This window comes from Delphinapterus leucas, chromosome 13, assembly GCF_059928025.1.
Source record: "Delphinapterus leucas isolate spDelLeu-1000000601 "Yukka" chromosome 13, BTC_Dleu_Yukka2, whole genome shotgun sequence".
Classification (NCBI taxonomy): domain Eukaryota; kingdom Metazoa; phylum Chordata; class Mammalia; order Artiodactyla; family Monodontidae; genus Delphinapterus; species Delphinapterus leucas.
In genome coordinates this window covers 92,317,327-92,343,190 of record NC_143141.1, presented here as the reverse complement: position 1 = coordinate 92,343,190, position 25,864 = coordinate 92,317,327, and the positions used below count along the sequence as shown (strand labels likewise).

The window sequence follows — 25,864 nt, the reverse complement described above, 5'->3', positions numbered from 1 at the left end:
ACACTCCAGAGTCTCACTGCTGCCGCACCACCAGCTCCCACCACAGAGCCCGGAGAGGTGCTCTAAAAACACGAGAAGGGGGCCCAGCACCCGGCACGTCTGGTGGAGGCTCTGATCGGGACGTGCGTCTGCCAACCCCAATGTTAAGGGTGAGTTTGGGCAGCCCACATTAAGAATGCTAAGAAAAAACAGACAAAACCCCACACGTACACTAAGAGGGGGGAGGGGGGTGACTGAAAGATGCATCAAGCATAAGCAGGACTGAGGCTCAACCCGTAAAACTAAGTGCACTTTCCAGGCCACCGAGCAGGGTGATGGTGGGTCCCGATCGGTGGACAGTCCCGCACGATTACCACCGGCAAGATGCGCCCAGACCCTCGCCTCCCGCCTTGTCAGCCTCACCCTGGCTTCCCAGCTCTTAGTTTCTCTCACCTCATTCCTTTCATATATTTGCCTTTTGTCCTATAAGTTCTGCTCCCGTGGAAGCTGCAACAAACCAATTCTGTGTGTTCTTCTCCAGGTGGGATCAACCCAGGACAGTCAACACAGCCACAGGATCGGGATCCCTCCTAAGGAAGAGGGTCCCCAAGGTGCACATAGCACTGTCGCCAAATGAGACGCCATGTACCACATGGGACCTAACTGCTGAGCAAAGCTGCTATTTATTGTCTACCCAGGGCGACACACCCGAAAGTAAGTGTGGTGAGTTTACAGGGAGCAACCCCTATGACCACGAGTGTTTGGAATAGTGGAGTATGCAAAGTGCAAAAACAAAAAGGAAATTCTATTGCGTCACGGCTCATCACCATGAAACCAGTGCTATAAACATAAGAAAATAACCCAGAATTTCTGCCATACTTGCTACTCCAAACTAAGTTTATTTCTTTGTTCATAAAAATCATCCACGTTTCTGCTTCATCACACTCTACCCGTGAATGTGAGTGGACATAAAATTATATTAACAAGCCCTGAACAAAGTAGCATACACCTAATATATGTACTCTAGCTATATCCCTTCGTAATCACTGAGAGAAAAACACAAGAAAAGGGCCATTTCTGCAAATAAACCCAAATTAAAAACAAATCTAAACTTCTCTCAGGCAGTTAACAAGGACCTAATGGCAGGAACAATGGTTCGCATCTGGCAGGTTTCATGCTGATCAAACAAAACACACACTTCTCTTCTTCAGATAAGTGACTCCAAAATGAATGATTCACACTCTGGATTTTGGCACCTGGGGTGAGGACACTCAAAGGACACTGAGAAACTCTCAAAACAACCTCAATATAAAATTAATTTTAATTCACGTAACTGACATATCCTACCTATTCCCTGCAGCCTCTTCGGGTGGGAAGTGGGGCCGTCAGGGCAGCATAACGGCCAGGAGGACAGAAACCACCCCGACACGACAGGCAGGAGACGGCTGCATGTGCCGCAGAAACCAAAGAGCCAGCACACGAGGGGCTGGGCCAAGACCGCTAGTTCCCGGGGCATTCCGAAACCCACAGTCACTACTTTACTGAAAAAGGGAAAACCCCAAGGCAGAAGCGAATCTATTAAGTCATTGGTGATTCTATCAGTGGTTACCAGTCAAATTTTGAAAACCCTTTACAAAAAGAATGTAAAACATTATTTCCCCAGTTTATACATCTCTCTCTTAAAATACACAGATGTGGCAATCTGGTTAATTTCTTCCTGCTCAAAAGTCAAAAAATCACAGCAGAACACAAGATAGCTTTTCATAAATGCTACAAGGATTAAAAAAAAGGTCACTTTAAGAGTTACACCATTAAGTCAGGAAGCCCGCTTTGATTGAGTCTGTGGATGCAAGGTTTCCCGTGGCCGAGACACACGGATACTTGTAGTGAAAGAATCATGCTTATGCACTGCCGGGTACCCCTTTCTGACAACACACGACTGTGGAACTTTGGGCACTGGGTGACTTAGTTATCCAAAGTCTGTGTTTCTTCTGACACCTGCACACACACACTTACATCAGCCATGTGCATGGCTCAACAGAAACACGCCCTCCCACTAAGAATCCAGCCATGGACAGTGTGTGGGCAAAAAGACCTGCACTCCTCAGAAGCCTCCCTGGGCGGGACACGACTGAGGCCCAGCGCCTATCACAACGCAGGGCAGATGCACACAGCTGCACTGGCCCTCCTGGGGCGAGGCTCCTGTCCTGTCCTTCTGCCCCAAAGAGGGCTGAGGGGCAGAGCCAGGGGGCAGTGCAGGGCCCTCAACCCTGGAACAGCTGACTCTCACCAGCCCTGAAGTCCAAGTTCACACAGGCCCACTGCGGCCGCTCACTGCAGACTCCACCCAAGGCAGGGAAAAGAGGGCAAGTGCAGGGCAGGGTGGGCGCCGTGTGGCTTGGCGGCACGTCCAGGAAGCTCAAGCCTTCTGCTCCTGGGTCTCACCAGCAAGTTCTGGGTTGGCTCGGAGCCATGACACATTTTGACGTGAAACACCTCCCGAACCCCAAGCAGCAGCCCTGGCTGTCCCTGCTCTCCCCCTCCTCCCACACCCCGTTTCTCAAACAGCAGAAGAAAAATCGACTACAGTTTAAAATTCTCCAGGCAGAGTTAGTGGTCCTTCAGGTTTACATTTTTTAATTATTTAAACCTCAAGTTTAAATAATCACAAACAGAACTTCAAAAAATACATTCTCCTAAACTATCCCACTGGATACAATGGTATATGTCTGCCCAGCGTGTTCTGGGAAAGACCCTTTGGGTTCACGAGAGAACCAACTGAAACACACTTTGAACCCTAGTATTTAATGGAAACTTGAACTACGATCTCAGAAAGAATATGAATTTATCCTGTAATATAAATATTTATACTCTGCACCGTACGTTCAGATTTTCGTATTTTGACTCTTCCTAGATAAGCTGTATCTGTACAGTGCATTTTACTATTTTTTCCTCATCACCCGCTTCCTAATACTTAGCTTCAATGACCCTCACAAGGCGCCAGGGTGGCTCTGACGACCATCCCCATTTGACAAAAGAGACTTTAGCCAAAGTGAGAGACGAAGACATCTTTATATTGTCCTGTAAAACCACAGACTGTTCTTTTCCTACAACATAAGGGATGCGAGGCCTCATTCCAGGCTTCTCTTAAAGCTAGCGGACCACTTTAGCGGTGAGCCAGTAACCAGGGAAGCAACTTCAGGGCTCCAGCTTAAAAACCTTACACCTAAGTACATCTAGGTTGGATGAAACCAGAAAGCACAAACCTGGACCTTATAAAATCTGATAACTCTTCTGTGATGACACTGTCATAATCACAGAGACCTTTCCATCATCACTGGCAGCAGAATCATACCGTAGGATCTCTGAAAATTTCAAACATCTTTTTTTATGTATCCTCAGAGACAACTTTGAAAAGATATTAAGGATAACTTTGAATTTACTCTTTGTAACATTCACCCAAGTCAACTTACACTGTTCTATACACTGAAGTGAAAAGAAGAAACACAAAATCAGAGAGGAGGTCAAATCCTTTCTTCTGGCCAAACCACCTCAAGTATTTGGAGACCTGCACAAGTTTCTTTTCTTCTCTTTCCTCTCTAAGCTCAACACCAAAGCTTATGGCCCTTTTTCCTTCTTCTAATAAGAACAGTAACATGCACACCCGCTTCCCAGAAATTCCTGACCCTCTCAGCCGGCCTGGCATTCCAGTGTGATATTTACCTCCATCTGCACTGCAGAGGTATCTTCTCCCCAGAAAGCAGAGGTCAGCGGTCACTGTGCAAGTGCCACGGGCATCTGCAAGGACATCAGAGAAAGACCCGGCACGTCCCCCGTAGTGAGGCTAACCCAGCCCGTCGCGGGCCCTCCACAATCTGGGGGGGGGGGGGCAGGGTGTGTGAGCAGGGGCTGCAGCTGACCGCCACTAATTTCGCTTCCATCCCCCAAAGCTGCTGGTTTCCGATTTTAGTGGTTTCTCCCTTAAGGAGACTCTCACCGTCCGTGAAACACTGCAATCTGTATGACTGCTCCCGACGCACCACTTGGGAAATGGTGCGTGTTTCCATTATCTTGACTTTGCTTCCACTCTCCAGCAGGACGCATTAATCCACAGCCAAGGTGCGTAACTCCTCAGCAGCTGGAGAGCCTCTTCACCATCAGAAGGAGACGGAGAGCCACAAAATTACCCTGTGGTGGCTAATCAGCCCTCGGGCCAATCTCGACGGTGATACAGCCCCTACCTCATGGGGAGCCAGCGCCAGAGAACTGTCACCTCCTTCCTGCTCTTACCTGCCGCGTCCCCAAACACCTCGCCTTCATCGGGGCTCCAAAAGACACCAGAGTACACAGGAGACGGGTGTAATGCCAGGAGGCCCTAGAGAGTTCGGTGGGTCTGCAGCCCCCCACGTGCCCAGCTCAGTGCCCATGTAGACACCGCACGTGCTGATAAAACGCATCACCCGTCAGTGTCAGCACTGACCCTGGGAGACCCCTAACTCCAGAGAAGAACGAGCACACAGCACACGAAGGGGGAGTGTCAGCAGCCCTTCCTCACCTACCCCCGAAAAGGGAAAGAGTGTCAACTACACGTGTGACACTAGGACGAACTCTCACCTCAGTGTCTTTAACATAACAAGGTAAAATTTTATTAATTTTACTTATCTACATCCCATATCCTTCCAAAAGGATTTAAGGCAGCTAATATACATAACCTGGAGTATGACGGGATGAGATACCCTGAAAATGGTGAAAAGACCACAGTTCGGTAAAAGCATCCTCATGGCTCGGTCCAAGCCCTGCAGGCAGCCCGCCACCAGCTGAACTGACTTCACCCAGGAGGACCTCACGTGAGTGGCGTGGTCACGGCCGTGTGTCTGTTGAGCAGCAGAGCAGCCAGTGCCACTCACCTCAGTGCGACAGGCAGAGTGGAAAGAGGGTCATGAGTTATGACTAGATTCAGGGAAAGGCACGCGACACTGAGCAGGTGTGAAAGAGAGCTCACTGCATCCAGTGAATTTAGAGCTGGTAAGAACATCAGAGACTCCTGAATTCAACCCATTTTACACACGAGGGAATGAGGCCCAAACTGACCTGACTCGCCAAAGGGATGCCGTGAATTAGCTACAGATCGGCAGGCAGAGCCCAGGGCCACGGACGCCAGGCCCACCGTTTCTTCCACAATCACCACGCTGACTGCAGGAGCGAACCAGGAGGGAGAGGAGAAGCATGCCGGAAAAGATGATGACTCTAGTATCGGCAAAATGAGGGGGTCCCCTCAAGAGCAGAATTCGTTTACACTGATCATCCAGAAAGGACCAGCAGGAATATGCATGAACACTCCCCAAACTTATTCTGATGAAGATGTGTCTATACTCCCAGCGCCTGACACCACTTCCAAACCACAGGATGACAGCCACAGGCGGTTCCCAATCCGCGTTCTGCAGGTGTGCTCCTGCAGCCAGACTGCCCAGCTGGGAGGCCCAGTCACTCCCCCGAGGAGCGAGGGACCCTGGACGCAATCTCCTCCTCTCTCTGGCCTACAGTTAACTTACCTACAGAGGTCCCCACTTTACAGGGTCACAGTCATGACTCAGCATCGTTTCTGCGGCCCCAATTCGCTCCCTTTCACACTCAGCACCCGGCGGAGCGCTCCGTGTGCCAGGCGCTGTCCTTGGTGCTGATGCAGGCTATAGGACGCAGCCTGCATCCTGACAGGCCCCTGCCCGGAGGAAGCTCAGGCTACAGAGAAAGAAGCAGGAGTACACGCACAGAGAGGGGAGGGTCAGGAGGTGGTGACTGCTATGACGAGGTAAGACTGGGTAAAATGACAGAAAGGCGTGAGTGGGGCTGGAGCAGTGATCATTTCGGAGACAATGGTTAGGAAGGACCTCTCTGAGGAGGGGACACTCAGCCCAGAGGAGCTGAGTGCTGCAGGTCATGGGGCGGCCCCTCCGGGTCAAGTCGGGACCTGTGTCCCCACAGGGCGAAACCAGGGAGTCAGGCCCGGAAGGGTCTGGGGGGTACGTTACACCAGCCCCTTCACTGCCTTATTTACATCCACGCAAAGTACCACATTCCAGAGACCCTGCCATCAGCACAACGAGAAATGTCTCACCTCCTTTTCAGGAATGGAGACCTGATCTACAGAAACAGGTGACTTTCCAGTGACCCTACGGCCACCTCGGGGAAGGTGAGCACAAGAGACCCACCGTGCACTAGCTGACCCTGCTTGCGGCGATGCAGACGTGGGAGCCGTCTACCCCATGCCCTGCGCTCCAGAACAGGAGAGGCTGAGGGGCCCTGAGGACAGGAGCCCCACGCCTCTGCCTGTCAGCGCAGCCACGACTCCAGGGCACTGGGACTGTGTGGCATTCCTGGACACTCCCTTCTGGCCAGCAGCGGCCGATGGTCAGAGCATCTGGGAGCCCCTCTCCTGGAACTGCTCTCAGCACAGATAACAAGCCAAAAGGAAAGCAAGCAAGTGAACACAGAACACCGACTGCCTCATGTCTGACCACAGTGTCCTTCACCTCCACGGATCCACCAGTCTTAAATTTCCAAAACTCATATTCCTTACCTAATAATGAAACCTTGACACCACCGAGGACACTTCAGAGAACGTGCACGACAGCCCCACATGCTGATCAGGATGCCGAGACTGGACCCGCACACACGGCTGGCACGACCCCTCTGGAGCAGAGCACAGCCGTTTCCACCAAACTAAACACTGCGCCGCACGGCCCAGCGGCTGCCCCCAGGCACCTGGCCAGGAGAGTGGAGACCCAGGTGCGCAGGGTACCGTTCAGAGGCTGTCTACGCACAACAGCCCGAAGCCGGGGACCCAGATGCTCCACAGGGGAACACTTACACGGACTGTGTCCACCCCACCCGGAGTCCTACTCAGAGTAAGAAGGAAGGAGGGACGATGAGCAAAAGCCGCCATCGGATGCACATGGCGTGACTCCACGTGCAGAATGCTCTCCCGGTGACGGCGCACCGGGTGGCGCGGGCTCACAGCGGTCAGGGATGAAGGGCGGGGCGTGGGGGGGCGGCGGTGGCCGCAACAAGGCGGCCCGAGCGATCCTGGTTCTGTGCCCCGACCGTGGTGGTGACTACACAGACTGACACGCATGATGAGATGCAGGGAACTCAGCGCACACACAGGCGGGGGTGCGGAACACATGAACCTGCGTGGGGCTGTGGGCTGCCTCGATGGCAGTGGTGCATGGTCCCTGCTGGGGGAGACAGGTGGGCACGCAGGGTCTCTCTGAGCTGTTGCTACAACCGCACCTGCAGCCACAGGTGAAAAGGTCAAAGACACAGAGCGATGCAATGGATAACAAAAAAGACTTCAAGCACTTTGAACAAGAGCAGCAAATCGGGAGTAACGGCATTCCGAGGAGACTCCGAGGAGGACGGGTCTAAACACCGACACTCATCTCCTAGCATGCTCCCTTCACAGGCGAGAGCGCAGGCGCGCTACATCCACCTCCCGACGATGCCCGTGGGTGGGCGCGGCCTGCTCCCCCACGACGGCAGCTCTGATGGAGCATTTGGGCCCAGGTGGGGAGCGGGGAGCGGACGACGGCCCCTCCCTTAGCCCCTCGTCCCTACATCCCCTCGTCCACAGGGGCAGGTCCCCTCCCGGCGCTCACCCCTCTCTGCACTCGCCAAAGGCACGTAAGCCGCCTGTATATGCCGGCCTCGCCCGAAATGACTGCGGGTCTGCACTGTCTCACTCACCCATTCCCCAGTGCCGGGGTAGCTCCTGGGACAGATACACGTGCACGCACACATGCACACACATGTGTGCACGCACTCACACACACGTGCAAATGCTTGCTGGGGAAGCAGGGCTGCCACCTGAGGCGCGGGCTGCGAACAGCTGTGCGGTCTGCAGCGCTGTCCTGCTGCACACGCGGGTAGTCTCTCAGGGGGCAGGACAGCCCCTTCTGTGCAGATGGCCGGCCTCCTGGGAAAACGCAACAAGCCCGACCTGGCACCTGCTAACCACCTCCACACACAGACCGACAGACGGAGGCCCCCCAGGGCCCTGGCCACGCAGGCCCCCAGCTCTGCCCCCCCCGCCCTCCCCTCCTCCAAACGCAGCTGACTGTGGGGACCAGTATAAGTCCCAGCTCCAAACGTCACCTCCCCAGAGACTCCGTCATCAACTCCTCTAGTAAAAATTAGGGACTCTCTCCTCGGCGGGCCCACGGCACACGGTTCAGAACGACTCCAGCGCGGTCCCCGCCTGCCCTGGGTCTCGGTTAGGTGTTTACACCACGGCCTCCCCGAGAGACCGTGACTCCTCGAGGCCAGGTCCCCTGACCCGCCACCCTGGGTCCCTGGAGCCTGGCAGGCGTGTCCAGCAGGTGCTTAATAAATACCTGCTGGATTAAATTTGTTTAATCGGTAGGGGTGACTAAGAAGTGACTACACGGAGGCTCTTTCTTATGTACCTGCACACACACGCACACGCACGCACACGCACGCACACGCACGCACACGTGGGAGTGTGACCGTATTAAGCAAAACAATTACTGTTGTAACCGTCAACACCCATAACAACACCCATAACATACGTTCCCACGGTCCCTTCTAGAAAGCACGGCCCCCTGAGTTTGCCAAGGCCTTCGGCAACTCGACACGTGAGCCATGAGCGTCGTGAGGAGTATCTGTGCGTTACTGCAGGGGGCACAGCAATCCGGCCATCGCAGCACGCGGGCAGCCAGGGGCCTGGGGGCCCTGAGGGATGCTGGCGGCGTCCCTCCGTCCTGAGACTGCACAGGACACTTGGGGAAATAAATGCAGGATGAAGCCTCAGAGGGCTGTGGGCACAGCACGACCTGCACACGGGGCGTCCACACTTGGTCCACAGAAGAAGACATCATAAGCCTTCAACCCAAGGTAACAAATAAGTTAATTTATGCACAGGATTGCTGAGTGAAGGTGCATCTATGAGGTTAAAAGCAATGCAGCGCTTAAGTGCTGGACGGCACCTGACTGCCATCCTCCTGGCAGGTACCCGGCAAGACTGACTTTAGAAGAAAAGGATCTGGACGCAGCTTTTCTCAGTACGTGTGCAGCAGGGTGTCCATAGATTTCTCTCATCTGGGAAACAACTGGCACTAAAGAGAGAGCGGAAGCAAGCAATTTATGCAGAGAGGCCTCTGTGGTGGGGGCCTGCCTCCAAGCCTGCCTGGGCACGCAGGGGCGGAACCTACCAGGCGGTGCTGCCGTGGGCCGCGGGGCCCAGGTGACAGAGCAGCTCCAGGGCGTGTGCAGGGCTCGCTGCATCCTCCGGGGACTCGTGGCCGCCCGGCTCCAGCTCCGCTGGCATCCTCCACACCGCGGCGCACGTCACGACTTTGCCATCTGCAGCTGAGGGACAAGGGAGACGTGAGCAGAGCGTGGCCGCCCGCCCTGCGGACGGCGCCCACACACGCAGCCCCGGGCCCGCACCCCTGCCCTCGAAACGCCGACCAGGCGGGAGGCTCCAGACCCTGCTCCCCTGCCCTGTTCCAACACATCATCCTGCTTTAGAAGAAAATTTAATTTCCTCAAAATCGATTTCCTCCTGTTCTTCCTCAACAGCTCTTCAAAAAAGGGAGTGAAATGAAGGTGGGGCGCAGCTAAAGATATAATCACCACGGGTGCAGCTGGGGTCTAAGAGAGGCATTAAATGGATTTTCCCTGAAAGCTCTGTGAGAGCACCTTGCACAGGGGCTGAGAGCCCTGCACACACTGCATTCACACGTACGTGCTAAATGGTGTCAGTGTCATGGCACAGGCCCCCGTCCACTGAGGGGATGAGTGCGGGCCGGATGCCACAGGCTAAGCCCTGGTGGAGAGCAGTCCGGCGCCCGATGGTGACGCACAGCCACTTTGTGGACAGGGGCACTGAGCACAGACAAGACACGCGGGTCACCTCTTTTCAGGAACCTGTCTGGCTCTAGGTCTCTGCCCTCTAAACAACTTTTCTTTTTTTTTAAAAAAACAATTTTTCAGTAAGACACAAAATAAGATGAAAAGACAAAACAAAAAGAAACAGATTTAACATTATGTGGTTAAAAACCGAATCATAAATTCCTAAATGTAAACCCTTTCAAAATTTGCTTTCCATTTAGTTCTAAATGGCATATGTGATAAACACCTTCCCCTTTAAAAAATGGTCTTTAATAAATGATAATAAAACAATGAACAGGCTTCAGCATTAAATCGTCAATTGGTAACATGTGAAGAATATGAAAGAATTGTAGAAAAAGAAAGAATACCCCAAGAAATAAGAAAACAAAGGACCTTAGAGTACATTTTAAAACGTCCCACTTCTTATTAGGTACATGGTCCTCCAATCTAAACACCAACTAATGAAGCAAGAAATACAGCAGTGAAGACAACGGGCAAAATGCCTGGCTCCCCAGGTACGATTATCATAATACCATTATTACCCATGATCAAATCGTCAGTAGAAGGATCAGGGTTTCAACCAAGGCTTTCTGATCCCAATCTCAGTGCTCAGTCCACATACTTCACTGGGTCTGAGAGAGTATGGAATTGCAGCTTAAAGAAAAAAGAATCATGTATATTACATATAAATTTAATGTTAACACATCCACCTTTAACCATGAAAAAGTAGTTCACGACAGCTTCTGCCTACAAGAGAAATTGATTTTTTTGCTGAGATTTTCAGTTCCACAGTCTTGCTGTAGAGCCCATGGGATTGGCAGTGGAACTCCTGAAACAGGAGAACTAACTAAAGAGAGAGTTGGCAACTTTAATAAGCTGAAAAGAATAAGCAAATGCCCGAAACATTCACCCGGCAGAGGCACAGATTATACTAATCTCCCTAAATGACAGAAAAAGAAACTTCTAATCTGAAAAGTGATGGGACTGACAACATGAGAACTGAACTGTGGCTGCAGTGCACAACATGACAGAAGATGACACAGCAAAAATAGCTACTGTGCGGGAAACTAGTGCGCGGGAGAAGCAACTAGTGGCGGATTTCCCACTGAACGGCTCCTTCTTCTGAGAATTCTGTGCATGTGTCAGGAAAGTAACTCCTCCTGTAGCTGCCTGCTCACCCAGCAAACATAACTGCCGGGGGGTGAACAGTTAAATACTTTCCTCTTGAGAAGAGGAATGAGACGAGAATGCTTTGTGCTACCACCTGTAGCTAACGTTACAGCAGAGGTCCCAACTACTTCGGTATGGCAAGAAAAAAAATAAAGATATGAGAACATGAAAAGAATAAAAATACTGGGGCTTCCCTGGTGGCGCAGTGGTTGAGAATCCACCTGCCAATGCAGGGGACACAGGTTTGAGCCCTGGTCTGGGAAGATCCCACATGCCGCAGAGCAACTGGGCCCGTGAGCCACAATTACTGAGTCTGCGCGTCTGGAGCCTGTGCTCCGCAACAAGAGAGGCCGCGATAGTGAGAGGCCCGTGCACCGCGATGAGGAGTGGGCCCCGCTTGCCACAACTGGAGAAAGCCCTTGCACAGAAACGAAGACACAACACAGCCATAAATAAATAAATAAAGTAAACTGTCAACAAGTAAAAATAAATAAATAAACACTATTAAAAAAATAAAAATACTGTTACTTGCTAATGATTATATGTATAGAAAATTTAAGAGAATTTACACTTATAGACATTAGAAATAAAACAGGGAATTTAGCAAAATTGCTAGACACAAGGGTGATATATAAAATTCGATTGGTATCTATAGATTAACAACAAAAATTTTAAAGACAAAATTTGAAAAACTATTAACAATAGAATTAAAAAATGAAATACCCAATAATATCTCAAACTAAAGAGGTGCCAAATGAAGACTACTGCTGAGAGAAGGCGAAGGCCTCAGTAAATGGAGAGGCATACCATGTTCAAGGATGGGAAGCTTCACTACTGTAAAGAGCCCTTGAACCCCAAAGTTCTAGATGGCTTTTTTTTTTCCTTTTTTTGGTAGAAATCAACAACCTGATTCTGAAGTCCTAAAACTTACATGGAAACGTGAACCGCCCAGATGGCCAAGACAGTCATGCAGAAGAACAAAACTGGATGGTTTACAACCTGATATTAATTTACTGCTGATACACAGATAGATCAATAGCCCAGAGAAAGAAAATGGAATCCAGAAAGAGACCTTACACAGATGGTCGCCTGATTTACAACAAAATGCCATTTACTGGAGTGGACAAAGGATGGTCTTTTCAATAAACGATGCTGGAGCAATTTTATCAATATATCCACATGAAAAAAACGAGCTGCATTCTACCTCACAACACACCCAAAAACTACCTCCAGACAGACTGAAGTTCAAAATGAGAAAGACAAAATCATACAAATCTTTTCTAGACGATATAGTAGAATATCCTCATAACTCTTCAATAAGCAAAGATTTCTTAATCAGGGCAGAAAAACCACTAATCACAAAGGAAAAGACCGATAACAGACTACTTTATAATTAAGAACTTCTATTCACCAAAAGACATTGGACTTCATCAAAATTAAAAACTGCTGCTCTTGGAAAGACACTGCTTTAAAAATGAAGCAAAGCTTGGAGAAAATATTCAGAATACATATGTCTGTATCCAGATAAAGGGCTTGTATCCAGAATATATAAAGAACTCCTACAACTTAATGACAAGACAAATAACCCAGTTTTTAAAAGTGGGCAGAAGACTGAATCAGACATTTCATAAAAGAAAACATATGAACGGTCAACAAGCACCAGAAAAGATGCTCAACATCAACAGTAACTGGAGAAACGCAAAACAAAACCAAAATGAGATACACTACATACCTGCCAGAACGGCTAAAATTTAATGTAAAAATGATCACCACCACCAAGTATTGGCAAAGATGTGGAGCAACCAGATCCCTCAAAGGACTGTTGGAAAGAGCGTAAAATAGTTCAAACACTTTGGCGGCTGGACACCCACATACCAGGTGACCAGCAATTCCACTCTCAGGAGAGGCTGTCACAACGCGCGGCCTGTTGGTAACAGGCTTTGTGGCCGCTCTCTGATTCCAGCAGTTAAACCTGGCCCCAAAGCAAGAGTGGCCTGGTGATGGTATGTATGTAACTGCCAGAAGCCACGGGCCAGCAATTAGCCTAATGACCGACAGGCCAGGTTACCAGCCAAGGAAGGCCAACTGGCCGATAGACAACAGGAGATGGTGCTGCAAGGAGCGAAACAGATGGCCCTCCGACCCAGCCCTGGCTGCCCGCACACGCAGGCAGGAGTCCACACAACTGTAGAAGGAAACAAGAGTGAGCGAACAGGAGGCTGGGGGCATAACCCCACTGAAAGTCGTGCTCCTTTACCCAGGCCTGGTCTGAGCCAGTTTCAGACACGGGACCCCCTGTCAGAAATAAGGCCGGATACCCAGCAGTCAGAACCCCGCAGCACCAGGGCAGGTGTGTACTGAGACGATTCCCCAAGTCTTCGCCCAGGGACCTCGCGCTGCTTACTTGGTGATCACACGCCGGGCACAGGGCCACACCCTGGCAGTTCAAGGTCCACTGAACCCAAAGCATCCCATGTCCCCCTGTTAGACTGGGGACATTTGGGGGCCAGGCAATAAATGGACAAAGACAGGTCACAGCAGACCCAATGGGCCTGAAGACCCTCCCGGACATATGTCATTTCCATGGGCCTGACATGGCAGTGGGTAGAACACCCACTGCCCTGAGGCCTGTGCGGTCAGGGGATGGAAGCCTCAGAAAGTGCCCTCCCACCCCATCAAAGGGTGGCAGAGACATGCGCCGACTTTAAGGACCAGGGCGTGGAGCGCCAGGGCCCTGTTTAATCCGCTCTCTGGCCTCTGCAGAAAGCCCGTGGGCCCTGGCGGGCAAGCGCAGACGGCCATCAGCCCAGCGACGGGGGAGCCCTACCTGCTCACAGCTTCCCTCGGCCTCAGGGACAGGACCTGTGGACACTGCCCCCGAACGCCCCCGAACATTCTCTCCTGCCCCAGAGAACAAAGAGGCCTGGGAAGCGCCTGCGCCTCTGTGAGGAGGAACCTGGGTGTGTTTCGCCAGAGCTGCGCTGGTGCCCCGCTCACTCCACCCTCCACGCCTGGGAACACTGGGCCTGCCCAACCACAAGGGGGGACGCGGGGTAAGGGCCAAAGGGCTCTCAGCAAGGTTGGGCTGGGATGCACGTTTGGGGGACCTGCTGGTGTGGAAGATGGTAGCAGAAACGGTAGAGCATCGGCTTCACAGAGGGACCCCAGGTTTCCAGCGAGTCACATGCCTTTTGAAAAACTACTCCGACCGTGTTTCTGGGCCCTGATGGATGGACCGCAGGGCACCAACTGACCGAGTATCACTCCTGCAAGAGCTTAGTCGTACCCACCAGGGCACAGAGCCAGGCAGGCCCAGAGGGCACAGGCCACAGAACACACATCCCCCACCAGCGCCTGCCTGTGCCGATGGCCAATTGGCTGCAGGGGGAGAAAGAGCCTGAACGGGTTTACAAAAGCGTGGGCTTGGGCAGGCATAGCCCACTATGGGCAGTGGCTACAAAGCAGGTGCACTCAGGGCGGCTGGGAAAACGATGGCAGGGCGGGGGGGGCAACACACAGAGCTGCGAGAGCCGCCCTGCCCCTCCTCTCTGTGTGTACCCGAGGCCAGAGGCCAACCGGTCCGAAGCCCAGAAGAGAAGGACTGGAAGACTCGGAGGCACAGAGCCGAGTCCGACACAGACGCTGCCCACGAGGATGCAAAACACAATCAAACGGTTAAGTGATACAAGGTCAAGATCGGCAAGTGCTTTGAGAGATCCAGGTGAGGTGCTAAAGGAAGGAGACGCCTTCCCTGAGCGGGGAGGACCAAAGGAAAGGGTGCTGGGAACAGGAGCTACTTGACCTCAGCCCCAAGGAGGGTTTGGGCACATGGAAATGGACACAGAGGCGTCCTGAAGCAGGATTAAGGGCCCAGGGACCTCGGAGGATGGAGAATGGTCAATGGTTGTACTTAGGATACGGTGAAGGTGAATTAAAGCTGGGAGAAATGAGGTTTGAAGCCCTCTGAGGACCAGACCAGGAAGGGCCTTGAGGACGGATGAGGAGTGTGGAGGATCTGCTCCAGACACCGGGCGGAGGCTGGCGGTTCTGAATTGGGACCCAAGCGCCTGGCAGAAAGTAGGAATTTAATCAGTGCAAGGTACAAGGTGAGTCCGAAGCCCCTCACTGGAAAATGTACACGCTAGAAGTTATCCTGAGGAAGACCAGAAAGTTACCGAGTTTGGTGCCCATGGGAGGTGCCTGCCAACGTCACCTCCCCTAGAAATGGGCAAACCTGCAAAACACGCTGCACCAGAGTGTGTGCTTTTGGTCTTAGGAATACGGTAGGCATTATCAGAAACTCTCCAAATGCTCAGAGGCAGATGAAATGGAAGGTAAACAGTGCAAAATGAGAAACGCTGGAGGTATACCCATCGAGACATGCAAATTGGCTCTGAAACGCTAAGGATTTCCGTATCCATATGAATCTCAACAGCATTCAGCACACACCCACCAGCTATCAAAGGAACTAAGGCGGTTTTAAGAAGGAAAACCCTATCTTTAGAAGGAAAATGCTGTAATAACCACTGAGGCATTCTTCTTTAATCTCTGTTTTCAAAGCTATCCTGAAGTTAGGACCTGCAATGTAACCGCCCGAACTACTGCTCCAGTGCCCAGGAGCCCCAAGAGGGCAGGGCCTGCCACCAAACGAGCCCAGCCTTCACACAGCAGATTCAGACCACAGGACATCCGAGGGAAGGGAACTCCGCACCATGCCTCTGCATCCTACAGATGAGGAAACCGAGGCCTCCAGAACCTAACTGCCCTCCCCTGGCTCACACGGCTCATAAGCACCAGAGTCAGAAATAAGATGAAGCCTCCTGTGTCCAGAACAGCCCACCGCTCTGAAAGGGAAAATACAAGCCGTGCCCTAAAGGCCAATTTGATGCCAGTCTATCTTTTACAGGTAACACACGAGCTAAAGGCACTTAGTGAGATAAAAAGATAATCGGGCAAACAAGTGGAAAAGGCGTACTTGAGGCTGCAAGTGTGCCCACGCAGTGTGCGGACTGCCGCAGGGATGTCGAGTCCAGGGCTTAGGGGGCTCAGAGGAGATGAGACTCTTTGTAAGCCTCAGCAACCGCGCCGGTCAGCTCGGCTAAAGGGCCAGCGGTGCCTGGCTGGGGACACAGTCTGACCCCAGCTGGAGGGGAGGGGCTGCCACAGGTGCTGCAGCTCAGAATCCCAGGCTATCTTTAGAGACTTCAGCCCGCTCTGAGTCTCACACAGGCTGAGCAGGGTGAATGAGGCAGAATCCGCTCCACTAAGCAACCAAGCAACCGCCCGACCAGGCATAACTCGGCCTGCCCGCCAGTGAGCCCGGAGACACGCCCAAGGCCCGCCTATAACAACCTCAGCCTTCTAGGTGCTTGAGAAGAGCGTCCTGCGTGAACTACTCCGCCCGGCGCGGGGAGGAGCCTGCAGTGAGGAACAAAGGAGAGAGAGGTGCCTCACCCCAGCACTAGTGCAGGAGCCCCTGTACCGGAGATGCCATCGCAGGGACAGGATGGGGTGGGGGGCTGGCCGTGAGCTCTACAGACGGGGTGGGCCCAGGAAGGAAGCACGCTAGCCCGGGGGCTCTGGCCTCGGAGAAAAGAGAGAGGAGATCTGGGCGGGTCCTCAAGAGCCCCTGACCTGTGTGACCAGCAGACTCGGGTCTGGGTGGAGCCTGCCCTGAGTCCCCACAGTGAAGAGTCACAGCCTCTCACTCAGTTCCTGAGACAGTTCACAGACCAGGGCCCCTGCCCAGGTCCCCCTGGGGAAAGACCCGATAGCACTGCCACGAGAATACACTGTACGTTTTCCTCAAAGCCTTCCCCCAAAGAAGCCAGGCGCTTTCCAGGACAGCTGGGCCACAAGGAGAGGGCCCCGTGAGAGCTGACAGAGCCCCCGGGCTCAGCACACCCCCCGTCTAGTCGTCAGACCTACGGGGTGGCGGCCAAGGCCCCCCCGCGAAGGGCCAGCGGGCCCAGCTCCTGAAGGTGTACTGGGGAAGGCAGGGGGAAGGACCCCCACACAGCACCCACCCCAGGGGCAGCGGAGCCAGTGGTGAGACGTCCCCACCCATCAAAACAGGAGCCAGAGGCAGCATCGCACACGGGCGTCGAGAGCCCAGATGGCCCTGACCTTGGGAAAGAGCTGGCACACTGAGTGTGCTCCCGTCCACACCAAACCCACAGGGCACCTGCGAGGAGGCAGCAGATTCCAGGACGGTGGCAGTGGATTGTCACAAAGCTCATCAGGCAGGTGACGCCAACTGCAGCCACGGTTCCGGTGTGCTGCCGTCACGGAGGCAAGACAATGCAGCCTCGGCTTCAGGCGCGGGTATCGATGGAGGGTTTCTGCTCACAAGGCAGCTTGGAAGGGTCACCAGCAGCCAGGCCCCATTGCCAGCAGAGACAACGGCTCCCGGTTCCGGCACGGCCGCACCTGCTCTCGGGTCCTGAACCCACCGGAACCTCCTCCGGGGTGTGCACGCCCTGCCCGCCAGCCCAGTCGGGCCCGCCACCTGTTTCTGCACGGCCCACGAGCTGAGCATGGGTTTGCATTTTAAAAGGGACAAAAAGGGAGACAGGAAGAGCCTGAGACAGGGTCCGCACGGCCCACGAAGCTGGAAGGGTTACTACCGTGCCCCCATCTCAGCTCCGTAGGCGCCGGTCACAGCCTGCTCTGCAACAAACACGCAGCCCCTCGGGCACCCTCCTGTCGGCCTGCCCGGTCGGGGGTCTGGGGGCACTGCAGGAGGAAGGCTTCTGCAAGGGGTCCCGTGAGTGGCACGGTGCCAGGGTGTCCAGAGAGCTCGACCCCGAGTGGGCCAGAACCCTCGTCCCCCTGCGGCCCTGCTGTCTCCGCCTGGCAATGACCTTTCCACGGCCTCCCAGCCCAGAGCCCCAAGCCCAGAGCCCCGGCGGCCCACCCAGCTCCGGAAGGCCTCACACCCAGGCCAGCCTTCTGGTTCCTCCCTCAGGCCCCTGTGTGGTCCCTGCACCAGCCAGGACGGAACCACGTGAGCACAAAGGCGCAGGTTCCCACTCACGGCCCTCGTCCCAGAGCTCCAGCACAGCCCTGCCCTCCCGGCTCTGCTGGGACCACCCACCCCATTACTCCTGAGACCGCCAGAGACATTCACAGCCGTGGCCCCAGTGCTGTCCAGACTCCCCCAGTCTCTGTAGCAGGCCCTGCGGGCGGCGCTGGGGCCACCGCCAGCAGCCTCCTCCGAGTGACCACAGGAACGCGCCCAGGCCACCTGCCTCTCGCCCTGCAGCCCCTGCCCACAGACCGCGCACCGGCGCCCGGCAGGGAACACGTCAGCCAGGCCCCCCCTCCCTGACCGCCGACCCTGCCCCCCCTCCCTGACCACCGACCCTGTGGCTCAGCCAGGCTGCCCCCGCAGAGGCCTCTCCCTGCCCACCTCTAAGGGGGCGCCGGCTCTCCCTCCAGCGGGCCAGCTTCAGACCACAGAGAGACTGCCCGTCTCGGAAACTCGACTTGTACAGACTCAGCTCCTTCCAGGGACCGCGCACCCCAAAGCTGTGGCTGTGTGCCTGGGCCAGCGCCCTAAGAACTGCCGGCACAGGGGGTCCTTGGGTTTAACCTTGACCCCCGACTGCAAACGCTCTGCCGTCAGAGCCTACGGAGGGTCGCGGCTGCGGCGCAGGCTCCTGGCAGGGGTGCGCTCTGACGGGCTGGGGACAGGGCCAGCTGGCTGCGTGATGCCGTTGCCCGGGGAACGGCCACTGAAGCGTGTGCCCCTCCACAGGCGCGGGAGCCCAGCTGGTGCCCATTACCGCGCTCGGGGTGGTGGGCCGGAGCCAGCTCCAGAAGCCGGATCCTCCCCACCGACAAGCAGGCTGATCTGGTGGCCTGGCTACTGAGCACAGCAGCCCTCACCCGCCCAATAAAGTGCAGAGCGGAGAGAAGGAACCATCTCAAGGACGCGCTCTTAGGAAACGATCCCTGCCGACTAGCAGTGAGAACGAAGGATAATCCTTTTTCCTTTTTCTTATTGTAAATATTCCTCTTTCCTCTCTTTGTTCTACTTAAAATGGCTGAAAATGCAGGAAGTGAAGCGGGGAATTCTGAAACACAAAAGTAAAAGACTCAATTTAAAACATGTCTGCCTGATCATCAATCTTTTTTAAATGAACTGGCCACTATTTGGAAATTCTGGATCTTTCCACGAAACACACACACACACAAAAGCTGCTTGGGAGGCTTGACAACATCTTACACATTTACAGCACTTTCCACGGGACAATCTCCAAGCGCTCACATCTTTACAAGTCCCAAAGGCAGCTGAAGTTGGTCTGACTGTGCCATTTTCATTTGCTGGAAAGCTCCTGAAAGGGAGGGCTGGGAAGCGGGCGGGTGGCGAGTGTGTACGCGGTGGACCCCCGATAACGTTCCCTCCTGGCACCCGACCGGCACCCCACAGCCCAGCTGCTGGACGAGGGGTACGCGACAGGGAAACAAACGGCTGGAGCTGACAGACCCCAGTCCGCCGACACGGTCCCGGGCAACGGGTCTGCATGCCCCCACATCAGCCCTCGCTCTCCCTCCGCCTCGCCGCCCCGTGCCCGAGGGTAGGTCATCCGCCACAGCTCCTTCCTGCCCGGCCTGCCCCCGTCCTCCACCGCATCCTCCACCCCCTCCCCCTCCCCTCCCCCTCCCCTCCTCCCCCTCCCCCTCTCCCTCCTCCTCCTGGGTTTCCCAGCTTCCCCTTCCCCCGCTCCTCCGCGTGTGGCATCTTCAGTCAGTGCTGCACGTGGGAACCTGGTTCCTTCCCTGCAGCATCCTTCATGGCTGGGGGAGCCACCACGAGTGGTGAGTAAAAGCGATGCCTGTCACCTCTGGGTGGGAGCTCTGTCCCCTGTACTGCAGGTGACACTCAGGTGGTGGCTTCCCTCGGCCTCGGCAGCAGGATGAGACAGGAACAGGGCCCAGCCAACCTGCAGGGACATGCAGCGGAGCACAGGCGGCAGGAGAGAGAGAGAGAGGCAGCAAAGGGGGCGGGGGGTGCAGCGGGGCTGGAGGGCAGGAGCCCCTGCAATTCAGCCATGGAGGGACCAAGGAGCTGTGAAGGCCGTGGAAAAATACCCAGCAACCCAGCACTGCTTCCAGAAGAAAAGTTCAAACAAGAACAAAAGAGTATGTACAGATTTTCAATACAGCTTTGTTTATAAGAGAAAAACATTGAAAATATAACCAAAGGAGAATTGGTTACATACAAGAGACACTTCATACCACCACTGAAAATGACCGAGAGGTGCACCCGCTCTCAGCTCTCTCGCCCTTGAACCCAGAGCCCTGGCGCCAGAAAGCCAAGCAGCCACGTCGAGAGGCCACACAGACGTTGCAGCCACTGCTCAGTGTTCCCGGCCAAGGGCCGGTGTCAGCCACTGTACATGGGAGCAGATGGGCCTCGCGAGGACCCCAGCTGCATCCCTCCAGAAGCTCCGGGCGAACCTCGAGGGCACGTCATGACTGCTGTCACCAGGCCCACCTGCGTGTGACCCTGAAAACGCCTCACCTGACACGGTTTCCACTCATCTCCACGGCAGAGCTGGGCCTCAGAAAAGCCCCAGGACGGGCGCACAGGAGGAGGGTGGTCCAGGAGGCCTTCCTGCCGGGGGTGTCCTGGGAACGTGGGAACCCCGGGTGAGAGTCTGGAACTCAGGTCTGGAGCTGCCGTGGCTGTCAAGCTTCCAGGCGTGTCCTCTGAGGGGTCGTGTACTTTCACCTCACGGAGTGGGAAGACCGTTCGTCAGCGCACAGAAAAGGCAGCGTGCTCTGGAGGGCAGGGGTGCCCTGCATCGCCTCGCAGCCCCCAGGGCCCCTCGCAGGGCACAGGCACCATGTCCGCATGCCCAGCAGCCCCACGGCGGGTCACCCATCTCACATGCAGAGAGGAAACCAAAGTCCAGAGAGGGGTAGCCAGCCCAGGACACGGCTGAGAACACGGCAGCAGGGAGGAGCAGACGGACTGCAGGCCTGACTCCAGAGCAAAGCTGCCGACACCAGGCACTGGGCCTGCTGAAGAGACACAGAGCTGCTTCCACGAAATGAGGCTCCACGTGGGCGGGGTGTCTAGGTAACGCCTGTCCTCCCAACACGAGAGACTTGCCCGGCACATGGCACACGCTTGACAGTACTTGCTGGGTGCACGGACCGAGGGATGGACAGGTGGACATGTGCTCTGGTGCCCGTCCAGCGTGCGATCCACCCACCCATTCACCGTGTGCCCAGCATCAGCCAGGCTCTCTGGTTTCCTAAGAGGAAAAGAAGACCAGGAAGGCCCCTCCCGCAGGGACCAGCTCCAGTCCGTCTCCTGCTCATGCCGGCTGTATCCACCTGCCCCAGCCTCGACGCTCCACGACATTAGCTGCACCCTCAGGGCCACTCCTGAGGCTGTTAGTGTCCTTTTCCCCAGGAGTGGTTCCTGTGAAATGCTGGACACACAGTCTGTGAGGTTTAAGGACAGGACCTCGCTGGCTCCTAGAAGACCAGCAGCGACCCCACCCAGGCTTTCTAACACACTGGGGCTGTCCCCCCACCACCTGCAATGTGGGTTAGAGAGAGGATCTTGGGAGGTGAGTCTGGACAGGGAGGGGCCAGTGCTGGGGGAAAGAGAGTCCGCAGGAGAAGCGGGCCACGCGTGACCCGCTTCCCTCACTGGAAACCAGGGATGTTCTTTTCCAAATACTCTTCTACTTCAACTAAGGGACACAGAGGTCCTCTAAACTACAGACCACCATCTCATCCCAAAACAGAAAAGGAAGTCAAACACTGAATTTGAAGCAGATTTGGGGACCCTTTAGTAGTTTCAGAAATTTTCATTAAAGTTACCCAACTCCTCCAAAAGTTACCATGGAATAAACAGACAGATGACCATGAAACACCAGATGTTACAGCTGAAAAAAGGTTTTCCATCATTGGTCTGCTAGGGCGTTGGAAAGTTCTTTTGCTTCTCTGACTGGCAGTATCGAGCAAATTACAGTCATTAATGATGCAGGAATACTACTATAAAGAACTACTATAAAGAACAAGACAATTACAAAGCCAGGCCATTGCTGTGGTCCTTGTAAGAACACGTGCTGACTGGAGTCATTGCTGGGCAACAGGACCCGCCTCCCCTCCCCTCCCTCCCTCGGGCTCCTCAAGGGTCGCTCCTGGACCTATCAGCCAGTGCTGGGGTGGCAGACACTTGACTCGAGTCCCAAGGCGCAGATCCCAGTGGACAGGACCAACCCTTCACCATCTCAGAGAAAAGCTTCCACTGAAGACAGGGTCAGATGCTGCAGGATGGCGGAGACACACCCACCTTGGGAGCCCGACCTCTAAAATCAGACACATCTTGGGCTTCCCTGGTGGCGCAGTGGTTGAGAGTCCGCCTGCCGATGCAGGGGACACGGGTTTGTGCCCTGGTCCGGGAAGATCCCACATGCCGCGGAGCGGCTGGGCCCGTGAGCCATGGCCGCTGAGCCTGCGCGTCCAGAGCCTGTGCTCTGCAGCGGGATAGGCCGTGGCAGTGAGAGGCCCCCGTACCATAAAACAAAACAAAAGAAACCAGACACATCTTACTCAACGCAGGGCCCTGCACTTATGGAACGTCTATGAGGAGGGGGCTTCTCAAAGCAGGGTCCAGCGCCTTCAGTTGGCCATCCTCTCACAGGACGAGAGTGGCACAGGGGTGGCGGGGAGGGACTCTCTCCAAAATTCACAGAGTGCGGCGTCACCTTGGCGCCACCCTCTGCGCAGGCTGGACATCCCCCCAGGCCACCACGTCCCGGCCCGCGGACAGGAGGACAGCCACCCTGCTGTGATCACGGGGCTTCCCCCGGCCCCTCCACACACACCGTCTCCCCTGATTAGAGGCAGCCCTCCAAACCCACGACTCTCACACACTGCTCCGCTTCTGCAGTTTTAGCTGCCCACCTGCTCTCTCCTGGAACAGGACTGGCTGGGCGGGAAGACAGGAGACAGCCCCTCTGCTGCCCTCCCCCCAGCCGCCACGTGCCCACTGCTTTGCCTCTCTTCTCTGCCGCTCCTCTGCCACTCTTGCACTCTAGGAGGGTTACGTCCCAGACTGAGTTTTAAAACAAAGGACGCCAGCCTCAGAGTGTCCTTTCCCTCCGGGCAGACGGGGGTTGGGGGAGGGGGGTTGACAAGACCTAGAGGTGACGCCTCCACAACCAACGGCGGGAAACGGGGCAGGAGACACAGGGCCCAGGAGGCGGGCGAGGCCCACGGGCGGCCCTGGGTCCTCGCCTCCCCGGCCTGGGCGCTTGGTGTAACAGGGAAGAACCCTCTGTCTTCCATCACAAGTTGATCATTAAAGGGCTGTTGCCTATGAGCTTAAATTATCCATAATGGCCCACCTCTCGGAACCCTGCCTCCCAGGCCATGAGCATTAAGCTAAAACACCCCTGTCTGGCTCCCAGCAAGCATCCTGAGCAGGACCCCTGTGAATGACGGCAGGAGCAAGGAAGTAACACCTCCCCTCCGGAGGCCGATGGGAACCAGGCAGTGTCCGACTTTACTCCCTCCTTTGTAGTACAAAAGGAGCCTGAATTCTAACACAGGCAAGATGGATCTTTGGGGTATGAGCCCACCGTCTTCCCAGTTTGCTGGCTTTCCGAATAAAGTCGTTATTCCTTGCCCCAGTACCTCACCTCTTGGCCACCAGCCTGTGGTGTGGCGAGCAGAGCGAGCTTGGACTTGGTAACGGGGGGCACAAGAACCAGGCGGCGAGCTCCCCACCCTCGCTGCCGCCTCAGCTTCCCCATCCCCGGCCAGCAGGCGCTGCAGGCCCAGGGCCCGTCCCCGGCCCAAGGCCAGGGCCTCGGCCCTGAACCCGCAGAGGTGCCGACCGCACCCAGTTTTCACGGGCAGCCTGCCTGTCCTCCCGCAGCCCCACTGACCGGATGCAGGGCACACTTCCCGTCCAGCACTGAACCCGAACCGCTCATCACCCAGGCTGCCAGATGCCCCATCTCCACCAGCAGCACCAGTGTCTCTGCCCCTCTGACACCAGGCATCACGGGCATCCAGAACCCCCAGCTGGCACTGCCAGCAGCTCTCGCAGGACGGCCCCCAAGTCCTCCCGCGGCCACCGCACTCCGCCCCCTGCTCTGCCCCCGCCCCGCCCCACTGCCCCGGTCCCCGGAGGCACAGGCCTGTCCCCGGCGGCAGGCCGCGAGGACCTGTGCTCCCTCAAGCCCCGCACGCGCTGCGCAAGCAGCAGCTGGATACATACCCGTGGAAAGGATGGATGGGCAAGCCACCCCTCCCCTGCCCTTGGCCACACGTCCCACCGTCCTCAGAGCTGGGCCTGCAGGGCCCTCCAGGACCCAGCCCGCCAGCCTCCCACCTCACAAGGCAGCCCGGCTACTCCCCACTCCCGACACGGCTGGCCTGGCCTCCGTGCTGTCTGCACCTGGACATGCGGACACTGCCTGTGTCAGGCCCACGGCAGCCCCTGGAGCGGGATTCTCCCAGATCTCTGCACAGTGCACACGTGTGGCACGCACACACACGCACGCACGCTCTCCCCTCTCCTACCCCAACCAAAACCACACCCTCCCTCACTTTACCTCGCCCGCGAGCCGCTCTTCTCCACTAGGGTCTGTACCTGCTTCCCTGTGCAGCGGTCTTCCTTATGCGTCCGGCCCAGTGCCGCACCTACAGGTCTAGGCCAGGGCCAGCGGGTGGAAACAGCCCAGGACAGTGCCGAGCGGTCGTTATCGTGTCATATAAAGCACTCGAAAGATGGTGAGAGACGTAAAGCCCTTCTTTAAACGCAAAAGGACACAAAATGATGACCCCTTATATTAAAGATGCTATTTTGCCACTAACACGTGGTAGGCAATCAGGTACGGAGGGCTGTGATTTGGAAAGGTAAAAGTTCCCGGGGACCTAAAACACAGTCAAGAGAAAATCTTTCCCCTAAGACGGGGCCACAGCAGTCAACTCCAGCTGAACCCCTTTAGGAACATTTCATAAAGGTTATTAATTCCGACTCAGGCTTTATCACAGCTCTTGCCATCTGGCCATCCGTACTGACTTTAAGGTGCCCCAGGGTTTGCCAAGGAGGAAGGTGATGGGGACAGGGGCGAGACAGGACCCAGGGAAGGCGGGGACGGAAAGAGGACAAAATGCAGGCGCAGGACGCCTGGGAGGCAGAGCCCACATCCCCGGTCCTGCTGTGACCGACCAGGCTGATGGCCACTGGACCACGTGTGTCTGTTTCTGCCTCAACTAAGCAAGAGGGACGCAGAGAAAGCCCAGCTCACCTCCTAGGGCTACAAGCCAAGCTGCGGAGCAGGGAAAGCAGCCAGGGCTGTTGGACCTCTCCACACGTGGGGAGGCAGCTCGGCTCTCTGATCAGGAGGGAAAACAGGCTTGAACTTCGGCTTCTGCTCGAGCGCCCGAGATTCCGCAGCTCTGGCTTCGACGAGGACAACAGCCCTGAAACCCAGTGTCCACACCGAGGAACGAGCTCCCGCTGGGTCTGAGCACCAGTGCCCGCAGCGGTGGGGACGGCGGGGGACACAGCTCAGGGAACAGTCGCAGTCGCACCCAGCATCACTACACAGACACTTGGAGGTCAAGAATTCAATTTTTCTGTAATTAGGATTCACATCAAGGCAAAATGGGACGCCGTCTTATGTGAGTAGCACACACTTCATTACATACCTGAATGCCTTCTCCGTATCAGATTCTGCTAGGCACTGAAGATTTATCATTTATAACCCATCTGCTTTCAAAAGGATCTAGGAAAGATGGCTACCTGCTAAATGCATGATGG

The 25,864-nt window shown here is 55.3% G+C and overlaps 1 protein-coding gene across 2 annotated transcripts in view; it reads right to left on the bottom strand.

Moving 5' to 3' along the window:
- The window catches only part of EIPR1 (EARP complex and GARP complex interacting protein 1), a 97,853-nt gene that overhangs the window by 35,032 nt on the left and 36,957 nt on the right, over positions 1-25,864 (bottom strand). For both annotated transcript variants that reach the window (XM_089923489.1, XM_022561429.2), the window contains exon 4: positions 9,207-9,363. In XM_089923489.1, the coding sequence (XP_089779615.1) occupies positions 9,207-9,363 (157 nt within the window). The remainder of the gene's footprint in view (positions 1-9,206; positions 9,364-25,864) is intronic.